The sequence below is a fragment of the Spermophilus citellus genome (assembly GCF_964194105.1).
Source record: "Spermophilus citellus genome assembly, chromosome: 15".
Taxonomy (NCBI): Eukaryota; Metazoa; Chordata; class Mammalia; order Rodentia; family Sciuridae; genus Spermophilus; species Spermophilus citellus.
The window spans coordinates 18,303,271-18,326,765 of NC_138195.1; the positions used below are offsets into that span (position 1 = coordinate 18,303,271).

The 23,495-nt window shown below is 41.6% G+C and overlaps 1 protein-coding gene across 1 annotated transcript in view; it reads left to right on the forward strand.

Moving 5' to 3' along the window:
* Positions 1-23,495, forward strand: part of ALOX5 (arachidonate 5-lipoxygenase) — a 60,662-nt gene that overhangs the window by 21,387 nt on the left and 15,780 nt on the right. The window contains exons 4-5 of the mRNA XM_081267018.1: positions 13,869-13,991; positions 22,552-22,658. Of these exons, the coding sequence (XP_081123144.1) occupies positions 13,869-13,991; positions 22,552-22,658 (230 nt within the window). The remainder of the gene's footprint in view (positions 1-13,868; positions 13,992-22,551; positions 22,659-23,495) is intronic.

Consider the following 23,495-nt stretch of genomic DNA (forward strand, 5'->3'; position numbering starts at 1 on the left):
TACCCCAAATGATATACATATACAGTGCAATTTCTATCAAATGCCAGCTAGAATTCAGATGGAAATGCAAAAGACTCCAGATACCCTAAGCAATTAAAAAGCTAAAAGAAAACAAAGTTGTAGGACTTATACTTCCCACTACCAAAATTACTATACAGCCATGGTACTCAAGAAAATGTGATATTGGCCTGGTGTGGTGGCACGTGCTTGTAATCCCAGCTACTTGGAAGCTGAGGCAGGAGGCACAAGTTCCAGGTCAACCTGGACAACTTAGCAATAGTCTGTCTCAAAATTTAAAAATAGAAATAAAGAACTTCAGATGTAGTTCAATAGTAGAATGCCCCTGAGTTCAATCCCCAGTCCTGGAAAAAAGAAAGAAGAAAAGAAACAGAAGAACAGAAGAAGAAAAAAGAAAAGAAGAATGTGTTGCAGACATAGGATAGATATATTGATCAATGGAATAGAACTGAAAGTTCAATGAACTAGAATTGAAAGTTCAGAAATAATCCCTTATACTTATGATAAATTGATTTTTATTTTTTTAAAAAAAGCAGCAAGAAAATTCAATGGAATAGTCTTTTCAACAAATGGTGCTGGGAAAACTGGACAGCTAATATGTAAAAAAAAAAAAATAAAAAAAAGAAAGAAAGATGTTGAACCTTTACCTAACACCACATACACATATACATAAATAAACTCAAAATGCATCAATTACTAACTGTAAGAGCTAAAACTATAAAACTCTGTGAAGAAACCATTTGTGAATTTAAATTTGCCAAAGGGTTCTTAGAAATAACATGCAAAGCATAAGCAATAAAAGAAAATTGATATTGTCACATTTTAAAATATTTATTTTTCAAAGGACACTTAAGAAAGTAGACAGTGCAGAATGAGAAAGAATATTTATAAATCATATATTTGATAATAGACTTAAACTTGATATAAGACATGTGGCCCAGTTAAAAAGTAGGCAAGGATCTGCATACCTATTTCTCCAAGAATATACAAATGGACTACGAACACATGAAAAGATGCTTGACAGGTTAGTAATCTGGGAAATCAGCACCACATTGAGAAAACACTTCACACCCAGTAGGATGGGGAAAATCAAAAAGTCCAATAACAATGGTTGATGAGGATGTGAAAAATCAGAACTCTCACATGTTGCTTGTAGGAATGTAATATGGTACAGCTGCTTCAGAAAACAAGCTGATAGTTCCTCAAACTGTTTTATCAGAGAGTTTCCATATGACCCAGCAATTCCACTGCTAGGCATATACCCAGTGAATCTCACCATCATGTATGTCCATAAGAACGAGGTTCTAATTAGAATAAGATATGTTCCATGCTTGCATAATTACATCAAAATGGATTCTACTGTTGTGTTTAACTAAAAAGAACCAATAAAAAATGAACATCATAAAAATAGGGATAAAAAAGAAATGAAAGCTTATGTCCACACAAAAACTTATATGTGCATGCTTATTACAGTATTATCCATAATAGCCAAAAGGTATACACAAACCAAATGCCCATTAACTGACATATCTATATCATTTGATCATAAAAAGAATAAAGTACCAACAGATGATACAACATGGTTTACATTACAGTATAATATAAACCTTGAAAACATTTTGCTAAGTGAAAGAAACCAGCCACAAAATGTCATCTATTATTCCTTTTATATGAAATATCCAGAACAAGGAAATCTTTAAAGTCAGAAAAGAGACCAGTGATTGTCAGTTAGCTTTCCATCACTGCAACCAAATACCTGAGATAATCAACCTAAGAAAGATTTGCTTTGGCTCACTGTTTTGGAAGTTTCAGCCTACAGTCAGGAGACCCCACTGTTTCTGGTCCTATGGCAAAGCAGCACATCATGGAGCAAAGGTTCTCACCTCAGAGCAGCTGGAAAGAAAAAGGGTCCTGGGTCCCAATATGCCCTTCTGCCGCAGTCTGGCTGGGCACAATTCAGGAGCCACTTGTCAAAAGAAACGAACTTTATTTTTAGAACTACAAACACCAAACAAAACAGCTCCTCAGGAAAAAACCCTCAGAGCCCAACTGCCACCACCGGCTTCCCACAAGCCTCTCACCCACACAAGCCTCACCACCTCCCACAATCCTCCTGCTCTTGAGGCCGATTGGCTGGGTCACGTGGGCGGAGCCTAAGAAGTCCCCCAATGAGCAGCTCCGTGGTCTGAAAGGGCAGGGAAACAGCCCAATGAACATCACCGCAGAGGAGCCAATCAGCTAGATGTTGCTGGGGCCGCTGTGAACCAATCATCCGCTGGCAGCTGGAAGTTTGCTGGCAGCTGGAAGTTTGTGGGGCCCCTTTGGCTGTGGCTCTCAACACCCTTCAAAGACACATATCCAATGACCAGACTTTCTTCCACTAGATCCCACTCCTTAAAGTTTCCACTAATTCCAAATAATGCCACAGCTGGGGACCAAGCCTTAACCTATAGATCTTTGGGGAACACTTATCTAAAATATGTCAGTAACCTGGGGAGGAGAAGGGGTGGTGATGAAAGATATAGCTGCTAAAAGATACAGGTTTTTTCCCATGGGTGATGAAAATGTTCTAAAATTGACTATTGTGATGGTTTCACAAATCTGTAAATATACTAAAAAGCCTCGAATCATACACTTGAAATAGGTGAGTTTTATGGTATTGGAATCATATTTCAATAATTCTGGAAAAATTAAAAATCAACTCAAAATAGATCATCAAACTGAATGGAAAAGCTAAAACTATAAAACTCTTAGAAAACATAGGAGTAAGTCTTTTTACTCTTGGGTTCAGCAAAACCTCTTAGATAGGACAACCAAGAGCACAGAGAGAAAAAAATATAGCTCAGTTGGAGCTATTTGAGGGATGAATTTTACAGTAGAAAATTGTATCTCACCAAGAGCACAGATAGAAAAAAAATAGCCCAGTTTATCAAAATTTCAAACTTGTATATTTTAAAGAAACATCATGAAAGTGAAAAAGACAACTCACAGAATGGAAAAATATCTACAGATCATTTATTTAACAAGGGACTTGGATTCAGAATATATCAAGAACTCTAAAAACTGAATTTTAAAAAAATAGAAATAATTCGATTTAAAAATCAGCAAAGACTTTAAGTAGTCATTTCTCCAGACAAAATTTGTTAATGGTAAATAAAAACATGAAAAATGTTCAACATTGTTAGTCATCAGGAAAATGAAAATCAAATGCACAAGATAGCAAGTCACACCCTCTAGGATGGGTAAAATAATAATTAAGAAAATAACAAGTGTGGATGGAGATGTGGGGAAATGGGAGCCCTGATACACCACTGGTAGAATGGAAAGTAATGTAGCCACTTGGGAAAAACAGTTGGGAAGTTCCTCAGTATCTTAAGCTGAGCTTTGGTCCAGTGATTTTATTCCTAGATGTCTACCCAAGAATAATGAATCAGGGATTGGGGTGCAGCTCAGTGGTAGAACACTTAACCTAGCATGCATGGGTCTGTGTTCCATCCACAGGACAAAATATCTGCAAATCATATATTTAACAAGGGACTTGAATTAAGTGGGGGCAACTTGAATTTCATTAACTGACCAAAGATATTATATACATAAAGTAGGACATAATCTAGCATTAAAAATGAATGAATCTCAAAAATCAATATACTGAATGAAAGGGTTATTCACAAGAAACACATATTGTGATCGTATTATTTTTGGTGGTGATTCTGAGGTTGAACCCTGAAATATTTTACTACTGAGTTTGCTGAGTTACATCCCAGCCATTTTTATTTCTTATTTTGAAATAGGTTCTTGCTTAATTACATAAGGTGGACTGGAACTTGTGATCTTTCTGCCTTAGCCTTCCAGTTGGTGGAATTACAGGCATACACACCATACCATGTTCAGTGTTGGTTTGATTTTATCTTTATGAAATGCCCAGAATAAGCAATCCTATAGTAACAGATTAGTTGTTAGTGATTGCCTAAAGCTGATTTGGGGATGGGGAATGGGGAGTTACTATTAATGGTGACAAGACTTCTTTATGGAGTAAGAATATTCCAAAATTAGATTATAATGATGGTTGCACAGCTCTGTAAATACACTAAAAAACCCCTCCTAATTGTGTAAATTTGGGGGATGAATTTTACAGTATAAAAATTGTATCTCAATAAAACTATTTAAGTAATAATAGCAGATGATCAAGATTGCTCCTCTGGAAGCAGGTGTCTGTGGGCTGTCTCTGGTCTCTGTGTTGGGTGGGCTGTTACAGAGTTTTGAGTCAGCTGGGCTTCTGTGCTCCAGCCTTCCCTAGGCTACACCTTTCTGTTTTTTGTACCAAGGCTTCTCCCATTTTACTTCCTGCTTTGGTTCTTGGAAACATTTCCATGTATGACTCCGTCCAAGAGAAGGAAGAGGAAGGAAACATTCTGAACATTCTAGTGAGATCATGGTCACCTGGACTCTTGCAGCCTTGAGTATTATACCTTTTTACAAATTCCTCAATACTTCCTTCAAGGAATGCATAGTATATCAGAGGTTTGTTTTCAATTTAATAAAGCAAAAGAAGAGGAATAATATAGAAACAGAAAAATACCTATAATACACTGTCAGGTGTTTTCACCTTTTCTTATTCATTTATTTTTTGGGGGTGAGGGGAATTGGGATTGTGCTGTACAGATGATATTACATCCTTCTCTTTATTTTAGCAGTACAGCAGAATCATTTCCCAATATTTTTAAAATCCTTCCAGTGTTCATGTTAGTATATTCCATTGCATGAATGCAGCACAATTGACTTAATCACCAGCCTGGCTGGTGTTCCCATTTCAACAAATACTTTTAATCTCTGAATACCATCCCCCGAATCTTTCTTTCAACTTTTCCAATTTGTAAAAGCATCTCATCTCCTAGCTCTTCCTCCTTCATCCTTTGTTTGAGCAGCCACTCCACTGAGAATGTGATTGCCCCAACCTCAAAACCTTTAGCTGCATCCCCTTTATGTCAGAAACATTTCCACAATACAGAATAAAGAAATGAGAAACAGAGCCATACATCCATGGACACTTGATATGGTAAAGAGGGCACTGTTGATAAATGTTCCTGGGTGCTGCATGTCCATCTGGAAGAAGGAGAGAGGCCAATGTGGAGGAAAAAGAGAGGAGGAAATGTAGAGGAAGAACTTTGTTTGCACCTCTTGTCATTCAGAAAATTCAACTTGGGGATTGATTAGACTTAAAAGGTTAAAGGCAAAACTATAAAACTTTTAGACTGTTAGATTCTTCTTCATAGTCTCCAGGTTAAATTTATTTTTTTCAAATAAGACTCAAAAACATATTAACTGTAAAGGAAAGAATTGGCAAGTTCACCTATCTCAAAATGAAGAACTTCTATTTATTGATAGACACCACACCAGGCATAGTGGTGCAAAACTGTGTTCCCAGATATTTTCAAGGCGAAGTGGGAAAATTCCTTGAGCCCAGGAGTTCAAAACTAGTCAGGGCAACATAGCAAGACCTTGATTCAAAAAGCAAGCAAACACAAAACAGGAGAGAGTGAAGGTGAAGACTAGTCATGGAGTGATTGACAGAACTTCTAGTACATAAAGCATTCCTATAAATCTATAAGAATGAGACTGTTGATCTAGTGAAACATGTGCAAGCAGTGGGACCAGTCACTGCACAAAATATGAAAGCAAATATACAAAAATGTGCTTTTAGTGCTGATCACAGGAATCAGAAATGTGACCACAGTGAATTCCTACTTCAAAATCCAGGTGGGCCAAATGCCAATAGTTTGACAATACCCAAGTATTAAAAAGATGTGAAGAGATGGCAACACTCATATACTGCTGGCAGTATATAATCTCTAGGAAATGCAGTTTTTGTACACTCTGTGACCCAGACGTTCTATTCCTAGATCCAAATACATATGCATATGCACCTGGATGTTAACAACAACATTATTCATGATAGCCAACAAATGGAAACAACCAAATGCCTATCAACAGCAGAGCAGATTTAAAAACTCATAATTTTATAGAGCAATGGGGATGAACTTCACAAATGCAATGTTGAAGGAAAGAAGTCAGATACAACATGTTTAACCAATCCATAAAGTTTGGGTAATGTATAGTAGTGGAAAGAACAAAAGAGTAACAAGAAGTGATTATCATAATAGTAAAGATGTAATGGCACATGTCTGTAGTCCCAGCTACCTGGGAAGCTGATATGGGAAGATTGTGCCCAGGAGTTCAAAGCCAGTCTTGTCTCAAAAACAAACATATAAAAAAGTAAACATGATAGTTACAAGGGCTAGGGGTTGAGGGTAATGGTAATGTTCTCATTGGGAGGTGGCTAGACAGGTATTTTGTGCATATTTCTGCACGTGTGTGCCTATATACACATATACATGCATACATAGATTTATATATTCTATTTCACACAAAAAATTACAAATAAAACTGATATGCCTGTAGTGTCAGGTGTGACACTGTGATCTGACTTTACTGTGGGTTGTGTTTAGGATATATGAAATTTCCAATTGCTTTAGAGACTCATGTGCAAGTCTCATTGCTTGGGTATCACATGGTGTTTTGAGGCACTTGCAGTTGGTACAGTGCCCAGGGTGTTGTCTTAGAATGCTGCTCCCATCACAAAGGGCTTTTTTAGTTTTATGTTTCTTCTTTGGTCTCTTTTCCAACTTCAAGTATCTGCACAAAGTCCTTATAGCCAATTCTCCGGGCACTTGTAGCTTGTGGAACTGGGTTAAAATGTCCATAAGATTAATTTAATTTGTTATCAGCCTTAATACCTGAGTCATAGTTAGTGGGAACCTGAGTAGATTTGCTCTCCACTCACCTACCAAGATTCTTTGGAAGCTGTTTAACATCATCACAATCTAGGATTTGTGGAGAGGACTAGAGGATTTTTTTTGTGTGTATGTATGTATGTGTGACATATTTTGTCCCTTTCTTAGACCTAATTGTCATTTTTTCTTCTCCTTCTACTTTTCTTTCTCCTTCTACTTTCTCACTCCTTCCTCTACTTCCCTTCAGGAAACACTGAACTTTGTGTGATCTGTACAATCCTGGCGTTCCTATTTCACATGAATTCTCAGGCTTCCATATTAGAGTTTGGAAGCAAAGGGATGACAAAGAATAGTCCCCCATAAATCAGAAAGCCACATATCCAGCTGGTCTGCTTCCCTAGCTCAATAATGCAGGGAGAGAGAGCAGCTGAGCCAATTTGTATCCCTGTGGCCCGCGACTGTGAGTGTGACGCCCAAACACACTCCCAGCAGCTGTTTGTGTGTTCTGCCATCCACATTATTTAACCCAATCTCTCTGTTGCCTCTCATTTTCACTCACCTCTATGTTTTGAAGAGCATCCAGCTGACACAGATAGATGTCGTTCCTTAATTTTGACTTCTATATAGCCAACCATTGTATGATTTGTGCCTTGGCAGTGCTAGGAAGTGAACCCAGGCTCTCTCTCAGGCTAGGCAAGGGCTTTCCTACCAAGATGCATTCCCAGCCCTGTACCATTGTATGCATAATCCTGTATGCTCATTGGCTCTTCAGATGGTAAGAATGTGGGCTGTCTTTAACTTTCCTGCTATTGCTTTCATATATTTCTGTGTTCTCTTGGGAGAGTTACTCTAGGGAATTTTCCTAGAAGTAAACATGCAGGGTTGCAAACCGCACATGTTTTAAGTGTTCTAGATATTGAAGACTGGTTTTTCCAAGAGGTTCTGCCAAATTATACCTTTGGAGGATGTCCCTGATGGTTGCTGTTTACCTACATCATCAGCACATTTCCCATCTTGAGACATTTTAATTCTTGTTCATCTTACGCAGGTGTGAAACACTATCTCATTGTTTTCCTCTTTGTAAATTGCCACATATTTCTTGCTTCATGTGTATGTACCGTAAACTCAACCAACCATCCCCCTAATGACAGACATTCAGCAGGTTTCCCTTTTGTGTGTATGTTGGTTTTGGACATTGCAAACAGTGCTGCAAAGAGGCAACCTGTACAAACATTTTTATGTACTGGTGCTTCACTAGCAGGTCCATTTCCAAAACTTCCATTGATGGGTCAAGTCAGCACTTTTTATTTTAAGAAATACTGACAAAAATTCTTTTTACAAAATATTATAATGTTTTCAGTCCCATTGATTGTGTTAAAAAAGATAACTTTTGTCTCATAACTTTGCCAATAACTTATGACGTCTATTCTTTCAATATTTGACAATTGAAAAATCCCTGAGACCTTAGTGTTGTTTTTAATCTGCATTCCCCTGTCCATTGCCTGTTATTTAAATTGCCTGTTTGTATGTTTTATTTCTCTGTGAGTTCTTGTCTTAATATCTATAGGAGCTCTTACTTATATAAAAGTGTAGTTTATCTTTGCTATATGTATAGCATTTTTTATTTGTTTGTTTGTTTTTGTCACAAAATATTTCAGTTTTTTAAAATTTTCTTTTTAAATTGATTTTTAAATAATAAATGACAGCAGAATGCATTATAATTCTTATTACACATATACCGCATAATTTTTTCAGATCTCTGGTTTTATATAAAGTATGTTGACACCAATTTGTGTCTTCATATTTGTACTTTGGATAATGATGTCTATCACATTCCAGCATCCTTCCTAACCCTCTGCCACCTCCCTTCCCCTCCCACCCCTCTGCCCTATCTAGAGTTAAACTAATATGTACTGTTTATCCTTTATAACCTTTGAGCTTCCTACTTTGCTTAATAAAATCTTCCACATGCCAATATTACCCAAATACTTCTATGTATTTGCCTGATACTCATAGTTTTGTTTTTAGTTAGACTCTTAATTCATCCACCCTGTGTCTTTGTACATGATGTGAAGTAGGAGTCAAACTTTCCCAGCATCATTTATTGCATAATACATTCTTTGCTGCTCACTGGGAATGGCACCCGTGGCACATAGCTGACACAGGATGGCGGTTGGGTGCATGGGCCTGGAATAGAGTCTGGGGCTCAGCTCCCACAATTGGGTCCTGTGGACCTCAATTCTCTCATCTTTAAGATGGAGGAAATAATATAGTTACCTATATTAGTTCATTTTATGTTTTTATGATAAGCTATCTGAGGCCAGTTAACTTATAAAGAGGTTTATTTGGCTCATAATTTTGGTAGCTGGTGTGCCTAAATCACATGGCACCAGCATCCTGGTGAGGAACCTCTGTATCACAACATGGCAGAGAAGCAGAAAGGAAAACAACCATGAGCAGAAGGGACCAAAGTGTGAATGGCCTCACTTTACAACAAAACCAGCTCTCTTCAGAACTAATCTGATCCCATGAGACCTGACCCACTCCCTGGAAACAGCATTAATCCAGTTATGAGAGCAGAGTCCCCACCGACCTAAGGCCTTTCCTCTGGGCCCCACTTCTTAAAGCACACTGGGGTAAGCTTCCAACATGTGAACCTTTGGGGAATGAACCATGTCACAGCACGACCTTGTAAGTTTTTTGTTTTCTTGTAATTTTAACTACACATAATAATGGGATTCATTGTGATATATTCATACATGCACAAAGCATAATTTGGTCTATTTCATTCCCCCAGGCCCTCCTTTCCTCCCTTTTCTTCCCTCCCCTGACTCCCTTCCTCTAGTCTACTGGTCTCTCTTCTATTTTCATGAGGTTCCTCTTATTTCTTTTTCCTTCTCTTGCTTCTATATATGAGAGAAAACTTAAGACTCTTCACTTTTGAAGTCTAATTTCACTTAGCACAACATTCTCCAATTGTATCCATGTTCTCAAAAATGACATAGCTTCGTTTATCTTTTTCGCTGAATAAAACCACATTTTATATATTTCACATTTTCTTTATCCTTATATCCATCGGTGGACACCTACATGGTTCCATAATTTGACTATTGTGAATTGTGCTGCTATAAACACCTCAGAAGTTTTTGAAATAACTAAATAGGTTGAATGATATTTACCTTGTATTGACACTTTACTGAACTATTTTGTTGGTTCTAATCTCGATTACTTTTAGTGAGTCTTTGTAGTTACTTAGTTACTTGGCCACATTATTAGAACAATAATTTTGTCTTTTATTTTTCGTAATTTACACCACTGTTATTCTTCATATTGAATAGATGGAATCTCAAAAAAAGTAATTTTTATTTATTTAAGATTACATTTGTTGTTTTTTTTCAGAATTTTATTGTTATGAAATGAATATGTATATCAGATAATTTTTCACCATACCTCTTCTAATGTTGGAAAACTATAGTGTTTTGGATAGGGAAAGATATACGGTGTGTTCTATGTGTACCAATTTTTTCCCTAGATGATGCATGAATATATATCAAGGAAGAATACACAATGTATTTTCTGTGAATTTAAAATGGAAAATTTAAATGATATTTTAAATATTCAAGGCATTGTATATTCACATATAGACATGGATTCCAAATAGCTCTAAGTATTGTGGTAATATTAGGTTTAGTATTGCATAATGAGTGTGTTTGTGTATTGCTAAGAGAGCCTATATGTTTATCAAAAATTATGTATGATTAAAAGAATGTTCACTTCTTAATGAGTAGGACAACAAGTGTGAATATATGTGTTCTGAAACAGGAATGGATGTCAAGACAACCAAATGATTACAGATTTTTGAACATGGGGTTCAATGGATATACCTCATATTGAATATAAAATGATTTAAAGGCCAATGTACAAATGATGAGAATAGTATCTTTAGTATAATGTTCAGGAGTTTTGTGCTTCATTTGAATTTAATTTTTATGTAGTTATACTTGTTCAGTTAATTTCCTCAGAAGGGCACACGGTAGTATATCTGAGTCTGTGCCTCACCTTTCCCTACCAATCACTTGACTTGTTAGAAGATTATTTAAAAGCAATGTTGGTAAACTTTTGGCTCTTAATGTTGATTAGAGCTCATAAGCTACCTAGTGGCAAGGAGGAAATCATTAGTAATTTAAATTGGCATGACTAATGATAATTATCTAATAGGAAGTTACTACCGTAAGACTCCCAAATGACACAGCCTTCCTAACTTCAGTGTGATACATGAGAAATATAGTAATAGTATAATTTTTCCTGGAACTGAGAATATTTAAATCATTTTTCAGTTTAAGAATGTTTTCTTCTATTTCTTTGATTTTTTTTTAAACTTCTCCATGTGTTCCTCTCTCATTCTGGACTTCTTATTGTTTGCATTTTAAATTTTCTTTGTTTGGGCTTCATTTCTCTCATAGTTTCACTCTTGATTTCAATTTCTTTGTCGTTCTGCTCTGCATTTGTTACATTTCCTTCTATTTGTGCATGTAACACTTCCTGCCCTAAGAGGTGCTCAATAATTCTAGAATGAATTGATTTTGTCTTCTAGGAGACCGATCATACTTAGAGTGACTATTCTCTTTTTCTATTTCCATATTAAATTCTTAACTTAGAAACCATATTTGTGTCTGGAAAAGTCTTTTTACATTGAATTGTACTATTTGCATCTCCTTAAATTATTCTCTCTTTCTCTCTCTCTCTCTCTCTCTCTCTCCACACACACACACACACACACACACACACACACACACACACGTCTTTCCTGCTTCTTCCTTACTTCTGCCTAGTTGTTCCTCTTGATCTTCCTTAGTGAAGTATATTTTTTTCTTTGCCTATTTTTGTCTGAGTGTGAGGCCTTTGGTTCCTGTGGGTCAGCCTGTCAGGATGTCTCAGGCCATAGGAGAAGGAGCATAGGGGTTTGGTTTCAGGTGGACAGTAGCAAACTTGCTAGCAAACTGTCCCGTCTCTATACGCTGGGCCCCATCGTCTCTTAACCTTCCAAGGTAGGGTATTTCTGCCCATTGGTGCTGCATCCCAAGGAGAATGAGGAAGGACAGGCAGAGAAAATGTTTTGTCTGTTGAGTAAATGTTCCCAACTTCTCTTCTAAGTAAACTCTCAACTTAAAATGTAAATGTCGTCTGCTGGCATGTATGTTATTTTGGGGATCACTGAAAAATATAGGTCCGATAAGCTCTTAATGTTGCTTAGAGCTTATAAGCTACCCAGTGAAAAGGAGGAAGTCATTAGTAATTTAAATTGGCATGATTAATGATAATTATCTAATTAGTAGTTACTACCAGTGGGACTCCCAAATGACTGGCTCAATTTTAACTTATATTGGTGATACCTTGAATGATTTTCCAAAACAAAAGGAAATTATTTGTGTGCTTGTCCACATTTTTCTCTTACTAGCATCAGCATACAAATCATTAAAAAAATAAATTTAAGGACGTAGAATGTTATCAAATCTAAGAAACTAGAATGATGCGATGTAAGTAGGCCAACAGTTAGAAATGCAAGGCACCATGTGACAGAAAGCACTTTCCACAATGCCTTTGTTGTTGGAGGGTCTCTGTCTGGTTCCTGGTCACTTCTTATGATCCTAGAGAGAGACTGTGGGCTCAGAATACCATGAAAAACATGAGGAGTTTCATAACAGTAAAACAGAAGATTTTATTAAAAGTACTTTAGGCTTTTTGTGTGTGTGTGTGTGTGGGGGGGGGTATATTGGGGATTGAACTCAGGGGCACTTAACAACTGAGCAACATCCCTAAGCCCTATTTTGTATTTTATTTAGAGACAGGGTCTCACTGAGTTGCTTAGCACCTTGCTTTTGCTGAAGCTGGCTTTGAACTCATGATCCTCCTGCCTCAGCCTAGACTTTTTAATGCTCTCAAGTTTTTCCCTCAGGAGATTAAAAAGGAAAGTCAGGAGTTCAAATGAAAAAATCTGAAATCTCAGAAAGTAAATTTTGACTGGATATGGTGGCACATGCCTGTTGTAAATTGAAAGCCAGCCTCAGCAATGTAGTGAATGTAGTGAAGCCCTAAACAACTTAGGGAGAACCTGTCCCAAATAAAAAATATAAAAGCCTGGAGTTGTAGCTTAGCAGTTAAGTGCCCCTTCGTTCAATCCCTGGTACCAAAAAAAAAAAAAAAAAAAAAAAAGAGTGAATTTTGTTTTTTAAACAAATACTAGTTTATTATTCTTACCCCCCACAAATGAACACCATTTTTTTTATCTTGTTTTCACAGTTCAGGTTGGTGAATAAACAAACAAAGGAAAAATAGAGTGGGAAAGTAAAACACTAGTGTCCAATGCTAAAAGATAGTTTCAAGGGCACCAAGATCTCAAAATTCTTACTGGATTTAGTGCATGGTTCACTTTGGGAGGGAATAACTTTAATTATAATAATCTCTAAACCTGCTGTTGGCTCATAGATTGGAAAGAGCAGCCCCTCCACAGTCTGTGCCTGGGGTCCTCACCATTTTTCTCACTGCCTTGCAGTCCTGGTGTGAAGGCATCAGAACTGTCTCATTTTCCTTGGCCACCACATGAAAAACATGCACACAGTCCAAGGGTGCACACTGACCAAGCTATGAGGACACTGAACATCCACGTGGGTTGTGGCTTGGCAGCCTTAACCACTTCTGCGTCCTGTGACCAGCAAGGCAGGCGTCTGCTATGGGAAATATTGTTGTTTGAAGTTGCCTCTAAACTGTGAGTTCTCCTGAGGCTTCCTTCATTGTTTTTGATGTACTTGTGCACATCTATTCCATTCACTATTCCTTGGCTGTAAGCCGGTCTCAGATCTCTCCCTATTATGGTCAGAGCCACAGGACTTCGGAAAGGAGTCCCAGTATCTTGCTGGATGCAGGTTCAGTCAATGCAGAGTCAGTAGAGTGGGCATGTCAGGCACCACCTTTACATAGCAGACAACACAGGCAGCCTCCAGCCGATGGGACCAAACCAAAGGTTAGCATTTAACCCAGTTTTCTCCCTTCTCATACTAGATGGATGGAGTGGAACCCTGGCTTCCCCTTGAGCATTGACGCCAGATGCCATAAGGATCTGCCCCGGGATATCCAATTTGATAGTGAGAAAGGAGTGGACTTTGTCTTGAACTACTCCAAAGCGTGAGTTTCTGAGAACTTAAGTATGCTGGGTGGCCCCTCGGAAGCCAGGGTTGGGCATGGGACCCTTACTCTTTTCCTCATGGGGGCTTTGGGTTGGATGAGCAGCACTCAAAGCATTTGATTATATTCTGTCCATAGAGTGAATTCTCAGTGTCCTACCACAGATAACTTCTAACCCAGGTCAGCGTGTGTACTAACACAGTCGTAACCTGAGGACTGTAGGCACCAAGCATTGCTGTGTTTTCACTGTGGGTGGGCATTATTGTTTGGAACATGCAGTTGCCACCCACATCTTATCTCCTCGAAGCCCACATCAAGGTGGACAGTGTCTAGGCACTGGGTGGAGGATGAAAGAAAGGAAGGGAAGCAAAGAGGGAGGTGGCGTGAAGGCCCGGCAGTGCCTTTCTTATGTCTACTCAGTGATTCTTAAAGTCATTGTCATCTTTGTATCCGGGGAGCCTGGCACAGCAGCTGCCACAGAACAGGTCCTCAGACAACTCTGTCAAAATGAATTGAATGTGACCCACCTGGCCACTCAGGGGTCAGTATTGCTACCTCCCAGGACTTCACTGTGGAGAAAGGACACACACACAAGATACAGGTACCTCTCCTCAGGCATCTCCTTCATGGCTCACAGCAGCCAAGACCAGAGGTTCTCAATCCCAACTACATTTAATATCGTAGATTCCATGCTGTTCCACCCCTCCCCATATAGACCACTGAACTGTGGTCTTTGCATTGCTGCTGGGGCATCATTTAAATTTTCCTGGGTGACTCAAGTGTGCAACCAGAGTTGAAAACACTGGCCTAGATGCTTCTATGGGCCTCACCCACCCTCATAAACCAGTTGTATGTAAGATCAAGTCCATGTGCTGGGGTCTCAGGGAGCTGGTCCTGCTCTCTAAGATTCATCATCTCTCCCTGGTATCAGTGTTCTTGGGAATATCCTTCCACCTGCTCCCCTAAGCTTCCACAGCATTTGGATGGCTCATGAGTTGTTGGGGGGCTGCTTGTAAAAAAGCAAATATAATTCTTTCACTCTCCTCCCTGAAATCCTTCAGCGATTGTCCCAATTTCAGGTGAAATCCCAGGTATGTCTACTAGGTTTTAAGATCCATTCAAGTGGACCTGCCATCCCCAGGCTTTTCTCCTCCGCACCTGCCCAGGCTGCTCCAGCCACGCGAATCCAGAGTTATCTCTAGGGCATCTTCGTGGTCCCCTAACTTTTCCCATGTTGTTTCCTCTGCCACAAACACCCTCCCCCCTTCTTTGCCAGTACATGGGTAACAGACCCGTCTCCGAAAGCTCCTGCCAGTCCCTGGGCCTAGTGAGGTCTCCTCCCCTGTGCACTGACACCCCCGCCCACACTGGCCACCATCCCTTCAGTACTGCTGCAGCCTATCCTGCTCCACATCATCTTGGTCACTTAGCCTCTTGAATGAGGGACTGTTTGGCAGGAATAAAAGTCAAGAAACCCTGGGATAGGCCCTTCAGCTTCTCCTAACACAGCACAGCTGGGACAGTCAATTGAGCACTGACTCTGTGCTGGCACATTGGACCCGTCTGGGGTCCAATGCGATCCAAGAGACAAGAGGACCTTCCTCTGAGCCATGTGGGCTGAATTTTAGGGAGGCAAAGGTAACTCAGAGGAACCCACTCTACGAGTGCACATGGGGAGGGGCTCTGGCTGGTGCCGGCAATCCTAGGATGTTGTCTAGTTTCTCTGAGACTAGATGTTGTCCTCTGGAAAAGTAGACCCAGCTCCTACTCAGGATCATGAAACTGAATTGGGGCCATGTAAGCCATCCGAGCTGATTCATTGAAGGGTACCCCTAAAGACAGTGCTAGTCTTCACCTATTCTTAATAATGGAGTGAGACCCACTGGGTGCTCCTCCAGCACCACCTGGCCATTGAGCAGGTACACCCTCAGACAGAAGTACATAAAGAGACTCTCCACCTGGGCATTCTCTTAATGATAGGACCCAGGAGTGCTTCGAAGCCAAGGGACATTTGGTCTGGCTTTGTGGCAGGCCAAGAAGACACACATGGGGGTCTGACAACAGGACAGGATGTTGTGATGGGGACAGCACCACTGACAAAGGTGTGTTGTGGCCAGGTCAGGCCTGCTGGGGAACCCAGTGGGTTGTGAAACTTCCTGGTGGCTTTAAGGGAGGAACAGCCCGTGCGTTTATCATCTATGCACTCACTGTTTGAAGCATGGAACTCAATTGCAGGACTGGTGAGGCTGATAAGGGAATGGCCTCTTTAAAGGAAATTGAGAAAGAGAGCTTCCTTCTTGATAGAGCAGACAGTACAGAATGTGCATGAGACCGGAGAATGGTGACTGAGAAGCTCAACCATATACCCTCTGTGCAATTTGCAACAGATGTGACTGGTGGAGGACAGTTCCTTAAAGGGCCGTGTGTGAAGCATCCTTGTTCAGGGGCCATAAGGCACCCAACCCACACCACAGCTATCTTCCCAGGAAGGCAGCATCCAGTGCACCACCACAAGCTGCAGTCGTCATGTTTGCCATCAGTACTCTGAATTTTCTGCATCCAGGGAAATTGGGAGACATGTGAGTGTTTGGAAGAAGCAGTGATGGAGTTAGAGCTGCATTGTAGAAGCTTGACCTTGACAGTCTTTATGGGCCAGGGAAGCCCAGGTGGGGAAGAGGCCCCATGAACACAGAGGCCAGGGATCAGCGCAGATGGAGGATGTGGTGTAGGGTCTAGTAAGAGTTTGGCTCACAGTGGGAATATGCTAAGGAGAGAACTGAAGACATTGGGCTTGTTATCATTAAAAAGGATAAGCTTGGTCATTAAAAAAGATAAGCCGAGAGGGTGCAGCCAGCTTGAAGGCCATAGCAGTAGATGGCAGCCCTGTGAGGGACAGGGGAGTGAGGCCAAGACCAGGCAGAGGTTTGGAAGGGAGGAGAGGAATGTGGTCTGAAAGCAACAATCCCACTGCTCCTGCCCACAGTCCCTAGGCAGCCATCTGCTGCTTGTTCAAGGAGGACAGTTATATACAACTGATCCTCCTATTCCTAACTACATGCAAATTGAAATTTTTCCCAAAAATAAACTATAAAACTAAGCTTTTTCTTCTGGTCCCTTAACAATACAGAACAATGCCTGTTTCAATAGCATTGACAGTATATCCATTATTGTAAATAATTTTGGGATGATTTAAAGTATTAGTATTGCAAACACCGTGCTTGGCCTTTGGTGTGGCCATTCAGACAGGCTTCTCAACAAAACCTGCAACCACCAGGCAATTGTTAGGGGATCTCAACTCAAGGAGCATTGAAGACCAGGATCCATTCTGCCTGAGCCACCATTTCCTCGCCTTTTTGCTTGTGGGGCTGTGCTCTTGGGTATGCATAGGTTATTTGCAAATTACCAAGTCATTTTATATAATGCACTTAAGCATCTACAGACCACCAGGTCCTGGATCCTGGAACCAATTTCCACAGATATTGAGGGACAACTATGTGGCAGCTGCTCAAAAGGGGAGAATGGAGGAGTCCTTTGAGAAGAGGGAGGATTCAGAAGGGCAACAGCCTGGGGAATAGAGACAGAGCACCATAGAGGGAGCAGATTTTTAGTGGGGAAGTAAAATTCAGAGCCAATATGGGGCAGAGGGAAAGCACAGAGGCTGGGGCATGAGAAGTGACCACAAAGGGATGGAAAGGAGGGTGGCTGAGGAAACTCATTCACATAACTCTGGAAAGCAGAGCTATGAGTTTTGCATGAGAAGAAGACCCCCTACCCTATTATTGCCACCCCACCTCAAAAACCAGATGGCCCCATGCCACCGAAGTACTCTTAGAGTGTTAGTTCCTTAACTTCACTAATGCTACCCCTAAACATTGAAAATTCTTCAGCAGTGCCTCTCTTGCCATGGTGGCCCCCCATTATATGTGGAGGATATGTTCCAAGAGCCCCAGTAGAAACCTGAAACTGCGGACAGTACTGAACCATATACACACTGTGTTTTCTTCTTAGCATACACACTTATGATGAACTTTTATCTTGTCACTTAAATGCATCATTCTTTTTGCACTTTGGGGCCCTTATTAACTAAAATAAGGGTTACTTGACCACAATCACTGTGATACCACCACAGTCAATCTGATAACTGATCAGCTATCTGAGATGAGATGGCTACAAAACGACCAATGGGTAGATACATTGGACAAAAGAATGATTCATATCCTGGGTGGGTGGAGCAGGACAGCAAAGAAGACTAAGTTCTTGATCCTGTCTTCCTGTTGGATACGTAGACTAGAGTGAGGGAATCAGACTAAATAAATAAATAAATAAATAAATAAATAAATAAACAAACAAACCCAGGAGGAGCAGGGTAGATGTTTGCGCAGGGAAGTGGGGCTAAGCCTGCCAAGGCAGGAGATGGACAAGGAGTATCTCCTGTACCTGGGCAGCATGATCATGGGGGTTGGAAACAGGGGCAAGGTCCAAGGGACGGACACTGAGGGGCAGACATTTAGAATCAAGAAAGGACAGATCACTTGTCAGAAGTTTCCAGAGATCAGAGGAGATCAGAGATGATTAGGGTCCTTTGGCTGTGGCCACTTTGAAGTGTTAGCACCAGGGACAGATAACAGAAGGGTAAAGGTTATTTTTCTATGAAAAGTTTATTGCAGGGAAAGGAAAGAAAAGGGTCAAAGAAATTAAATAGAGGGACAAGGGGAAGGGAAAGAACCACTTGCTGGCTGTAGACCAACTTTGAGAACAGTTCCCCTAGAACACAAGGACCCGCCCAGGCTGTAGACATTAATATGAACAAGTGATAACCATGGTACTAGTCACTGATATCTGTTAAACTCTTTACCTAGCAATGCTTTTGTACATCATGGCAGCCCTGTGAGACAGTGTCTATCTTTAGGTCCTTTTCAGAGATGAGATAACTAAGGCACTATGAAGGTAAGGGACTTGTCAAGCCTGTGTGGCTAGGAAGTACTTGGGCTGGAATTTTAGACCATGCCCTTATGTTCTGTGCTGATCTGTACCCCTCAGCTGCCCTCTCTCCTGGGCCTGGGGATACTACCAGCCCCATGAAGGATTCTTGTGTTCAGACCCTCAGCACATGGTAGGGGTGTTGTAGAGTCTGAGACCCTCTGATGCAGCCCCTTGTGAATTGAAAGGAAAATCCACTCAGCATTTATGGATCCCGAGGATAGTATGCTGGAAAGCATATATCCAGAGCCCTTGTCCCCCATAGATCATGCTTTGGAAGTACTTCTCTGTCCACGATTAACTAGTCTCCATGGTAGAAGACTGAAACTTGTGGCTGAGGTCACCCAGGAGGCCTTCCCCAATGAGCCACTGGCTCTGAACAGTTTGGTTTCCTCCCTACTTCTGGGTAGCTGCACTGTTTCCTCTAAGCCACCTGCTGTGCCTGGAAGGAGGCCAGCTCTCCTCTGTAAGCTTTGTCCCCCACCCCAAACAGCAAAACTAAAATGAAAAATGGAGAAGCTGTTAGGAGCAAAGGAGCAGGGAGAAGCAGAGGAGGCAAGAGTTCCTGCCTCTCTTGGCACCAACAGCTGGTGTCCAGCCCAGGCCAGCAGCTCAGCATAGGAGAAAGCCATGGAGTCAGTCTGGGTTCCTGTCTGGTTTTATCTGTATGAATCCACATCTTCCTCTGGCTCTGTCACTACCTTGTGGTGTCATTTCCTGCCACCGTTATTATCTGGCTATGCCTTTACCTGCTATGTCCTTACCTATCTATGTGACCTTGAACAAGCCAGAAGCCACATCTGGGATGTGGGTTTTCTTTTCTACATAGACATGTCTTTAAAGTTCCCCAAATTCCAGTGTTTATGACCATATAGAAATATTTTGCCTCTAGGATATATGTAAATGTTTTTCCTCTCAACCCCACTTCTTCTGAATATGTGACTTCCTCTGATTACTGCCACACCCCTCCCTGTTTCAGTGCTGACCTTCTGTTTTGAGGTCAAAAAGACCCAGCTGGGGAGACATGACTCACAGTTCCCCACACCTTCCCTCCAGGCATAGGACCTTATTCCTGGGAACCATCTAGTGCTGAGCCATCCTTGAGCCCCGACAGGATCTTAGGAGCCTCCAAAAGCCTCTCCCTTCCAGCCTCTCCCTTCCTTTCCATATCCAGACTGATTCCAGATGCCACAGTGGGGGTATACTCCTCTAGCTTCACAAGGGGTTCTGCCCAAGGCACTGACTGACTAATTGTGGATGAGGAAGGAGATAGTGAGGCTGAGAGGAGCTGAGCTGGGGCATTCTTTGATCCTGACTGTATCACCATAGTGCTGATGAGTCTGCAGGAGTCTTCCCTGAGCAGTAGGACAATCATGGGTAGAAAATATCTGCTCTCCACAAGGGAAGGGCAAGGAAAAGACAAGGAGAGCATCTTTCTACAGCACCAAGTGCTGAATATCTACTGTGTGCAGTCACCACAAAGCCAGCCACTACCCGGGCTGTGCTCCAGCAATGTGCACCAACACATCCTCTACATAAACTGACTCTCACAAAGGTCTCCAGCCTTCATGATCCTGTGAACCTCTCCTGAGTAGCCCAAGGATCCCCTCCTAGGGGACAGAATGACCAGTACAAAGGAGCAGAACATTTGCTGAACTGTAGAACAATTCAAAAGGCCCTCACATGACTTTCCTGGGTCTAGTAAGGCCAGGAGAGTCCCTAGCATCCCCTGCTGGTCCATAGGGCTCCTTCCTTCAGTGGTTTTGAAACTGCCTCTTGCATGTCCATAGGTTATCTCCCCTGGGAAAGCAGAGCTTGACATCCCTGAATCTTCTATCCCATCAACCAGGTTCACTCTGGACAGAATACTCCAACCTCAGTTCTTGGGTTTTGCTGGGTTAGGAGGCTCAAGGAGGCTGCTAGACTCCTAACCTTGCCTCTGACAAAAAACACCTTATATGTTGATAGCTCAGCCCTAGAGAAATTACTACCTAAGGGCTGAGTCCAAGCATGGTGCTGGGCTCTTGGTGCTCAGGGCTGCTGCTCTGGATGGACTTGGCTCTACCCATCACCCACAGAGGGTAGTGAGTAGGAAAACCCACTAGGAGAGCTACACTGCATGGCTCCCTCCACCAGGCATCTAGGGCACCTTTCAGTTTATGAGGCAATGGTCCCTGAGCCCCTCTGCATGCGGAAGGCATGGGATCTGTGCTGAGCAATGCAGACATGTCCTCGCCCTTGGGGTGCCTAAGGCAAATATTCATGGTCTTGAGTTTGCAGCTAAACTGTGAGGAGTGCTGCTTAGCACAGGGGAGAGAGCATGGCACTCACAATTCCAGAGGCTGGAAGTCTAAAATGAAGATGCCAACAGACATGGGTTCTGTCAAAGGCTCGCTTTCTGGCTTACAGATAATAACCTTCACATGGTATGGATGAGGGAGAGAGAAAGCCAGCAAGGTGTGTCCTTTTATAAGGGTACTAATCTTCTATAAGGACCCCATCCAAATGTAATTACCTCCCTAAGGTCTCACTCATCGCTTTTTAAAATTATTTTATCGTTTGTTTTAGTTACACATGACAGTAGAGACCGTTTTGATATAATTATACAAGCATGGAATATTTTTTATTCTAATTAAGACCCCCAGTCTTGTGAATATGTACTTATCTCTTAATACTATCAAACTGAGAGTTAGGGGCTCAACAAAGGAAGAGGAAGGGCACAGTTCAGTCCATAGTAGAGAAGAAAGAGAAATGCAGACCATTCCAGGCAGGGGGAACCCTTCAAGTAAAGGACAAAGCAGGTAGAGAGTCTTGACCCCTGAGAGGCAGCCAGAATCATTCTGAAGAAAGCCCTCACTACTCTCAGCTGTGTGTGCCAGAGTGATAAACTGAGGCAGAGTGTGTCACAGTGAGAAGCATACAACTCCAAGGCTCAGTCCTGCACCCTGCTTAGGTCATACAGGAAGGCAGGGAAGATTTTTTCTTCTTCTTCACCTTTCTGGATGCATTCCACACACTGCCTCCTCACTAATGCCTCTTGGATTGCTCTGGCCACTCACATCTCCCTTCTTTTACCTAAAATTTGCATTTTGAGTTTAGTAAGCTCTTGTCTTGGGTTTATTTTATTGTCTTGTGTATTGAGCATTTGAACTTGTATCCTTCTCAGTACCATGCACAGAGCCAGTGTTAGGCAGAAGGTAAATAAGGATCATCTCAATTGAACTCATCCCTCCAAATCCAGACTGTTAGATTGAGTAGCTGCATAGAAGGTAGAACATTTTGTCCCTGAAAACTTGCTCGGGAACTGACTCACTGAGTTGGGAGCAGCAAATGCCTGATGAATGAATGCATGAACATATTCATGGATGAGATGTAAGGCACTAGGCTGTTCTGGAGGGAACTGGCCTGGTCTCTTCTATAGGTGAGGTATAGTAGGAAGATTATCAGGTCTAGGGGCCAGTTTCTGTTCTGGTTCCACAAAACCATAACCTGCTGCTGCGAGCTGCTCGGGAGTATCATAAGGATCCTGAAAGGGATGTGCAGTGGCATGTGTGAGGGTGACCTGTCTCCTGGTCTGCAGAATGGAGAATTTGTTCATCAACCGTTTCATGCACATGTTCCAGTCATCCTGGAGTGACTTTGCTGACTTCGAGAAAATCTTTGTCAAGATCAGCAACACTATTTCTGGTGAGTGTGCCTTTGGGGATTTTGCAGTACTGGGGAGGGGGATGCTGTTTTTCTGTTCAAGATGTACCAGGAAGTTAGCAAAGGTCGTAGCTCAGCAGGTCAAGGGGACTTGCCACCAATCACCCGGGCTAGCCACCTGCTTTGTCCTACACCACTTGCCTAATTTGTGGTTACCCATACTCCTGCTTAAACATTCAAGCTCCTATACCCTCAACCTCATTTTGTCATCAAAAGTCTCAAAAAAATGATATTTTTCTTTATCTGATATATAACTTTTTCTTTACAGAAATCAATAATTCATGGTGCTTCTGGACTCAATGAAGTCAAGACTTAGCTTTGTTTTTTTAAGCATTTACATAAAAGCAAAGCTAGAAGGAAGGAGAAAAAAAAAAAAAGAGTGAAGTTAGGTCCTTTGAACCAAGATGCGTTTTGTTGGAACAGTGGTCTTAGTAATTGGCAATAATGACATGGGAAGGAAACAGTCACAGCAAGTTAAGGAGTGGTTGGATAAAGAACAGTTGAAATCAGCACTTTGGTTAACACCACCCCAGGACTACCCTCTACTCCCCTCATCCCCCTCCATGATGGGCTGAAGGACCCGAGTTCTTTAGAGAGGGGTGGGTATTCTGGGAGGAGTGTGAGCCACAGTAAGAACCAGCTCAGGGAAGACAGGATGGCATCATAGTCTGACCCAGTGGCTGGCAGAGGCATACAGTTGGGTGTGGCTAGTGATGCCTGTGGCCAACAGGCTGTTCAGTCGTACCCAGGAGAGGGGACCCAGCAGATACTCTGCTCTGGGACAGGGTCATGAGAACCACAGCCCTCGCTGCCTTCTGC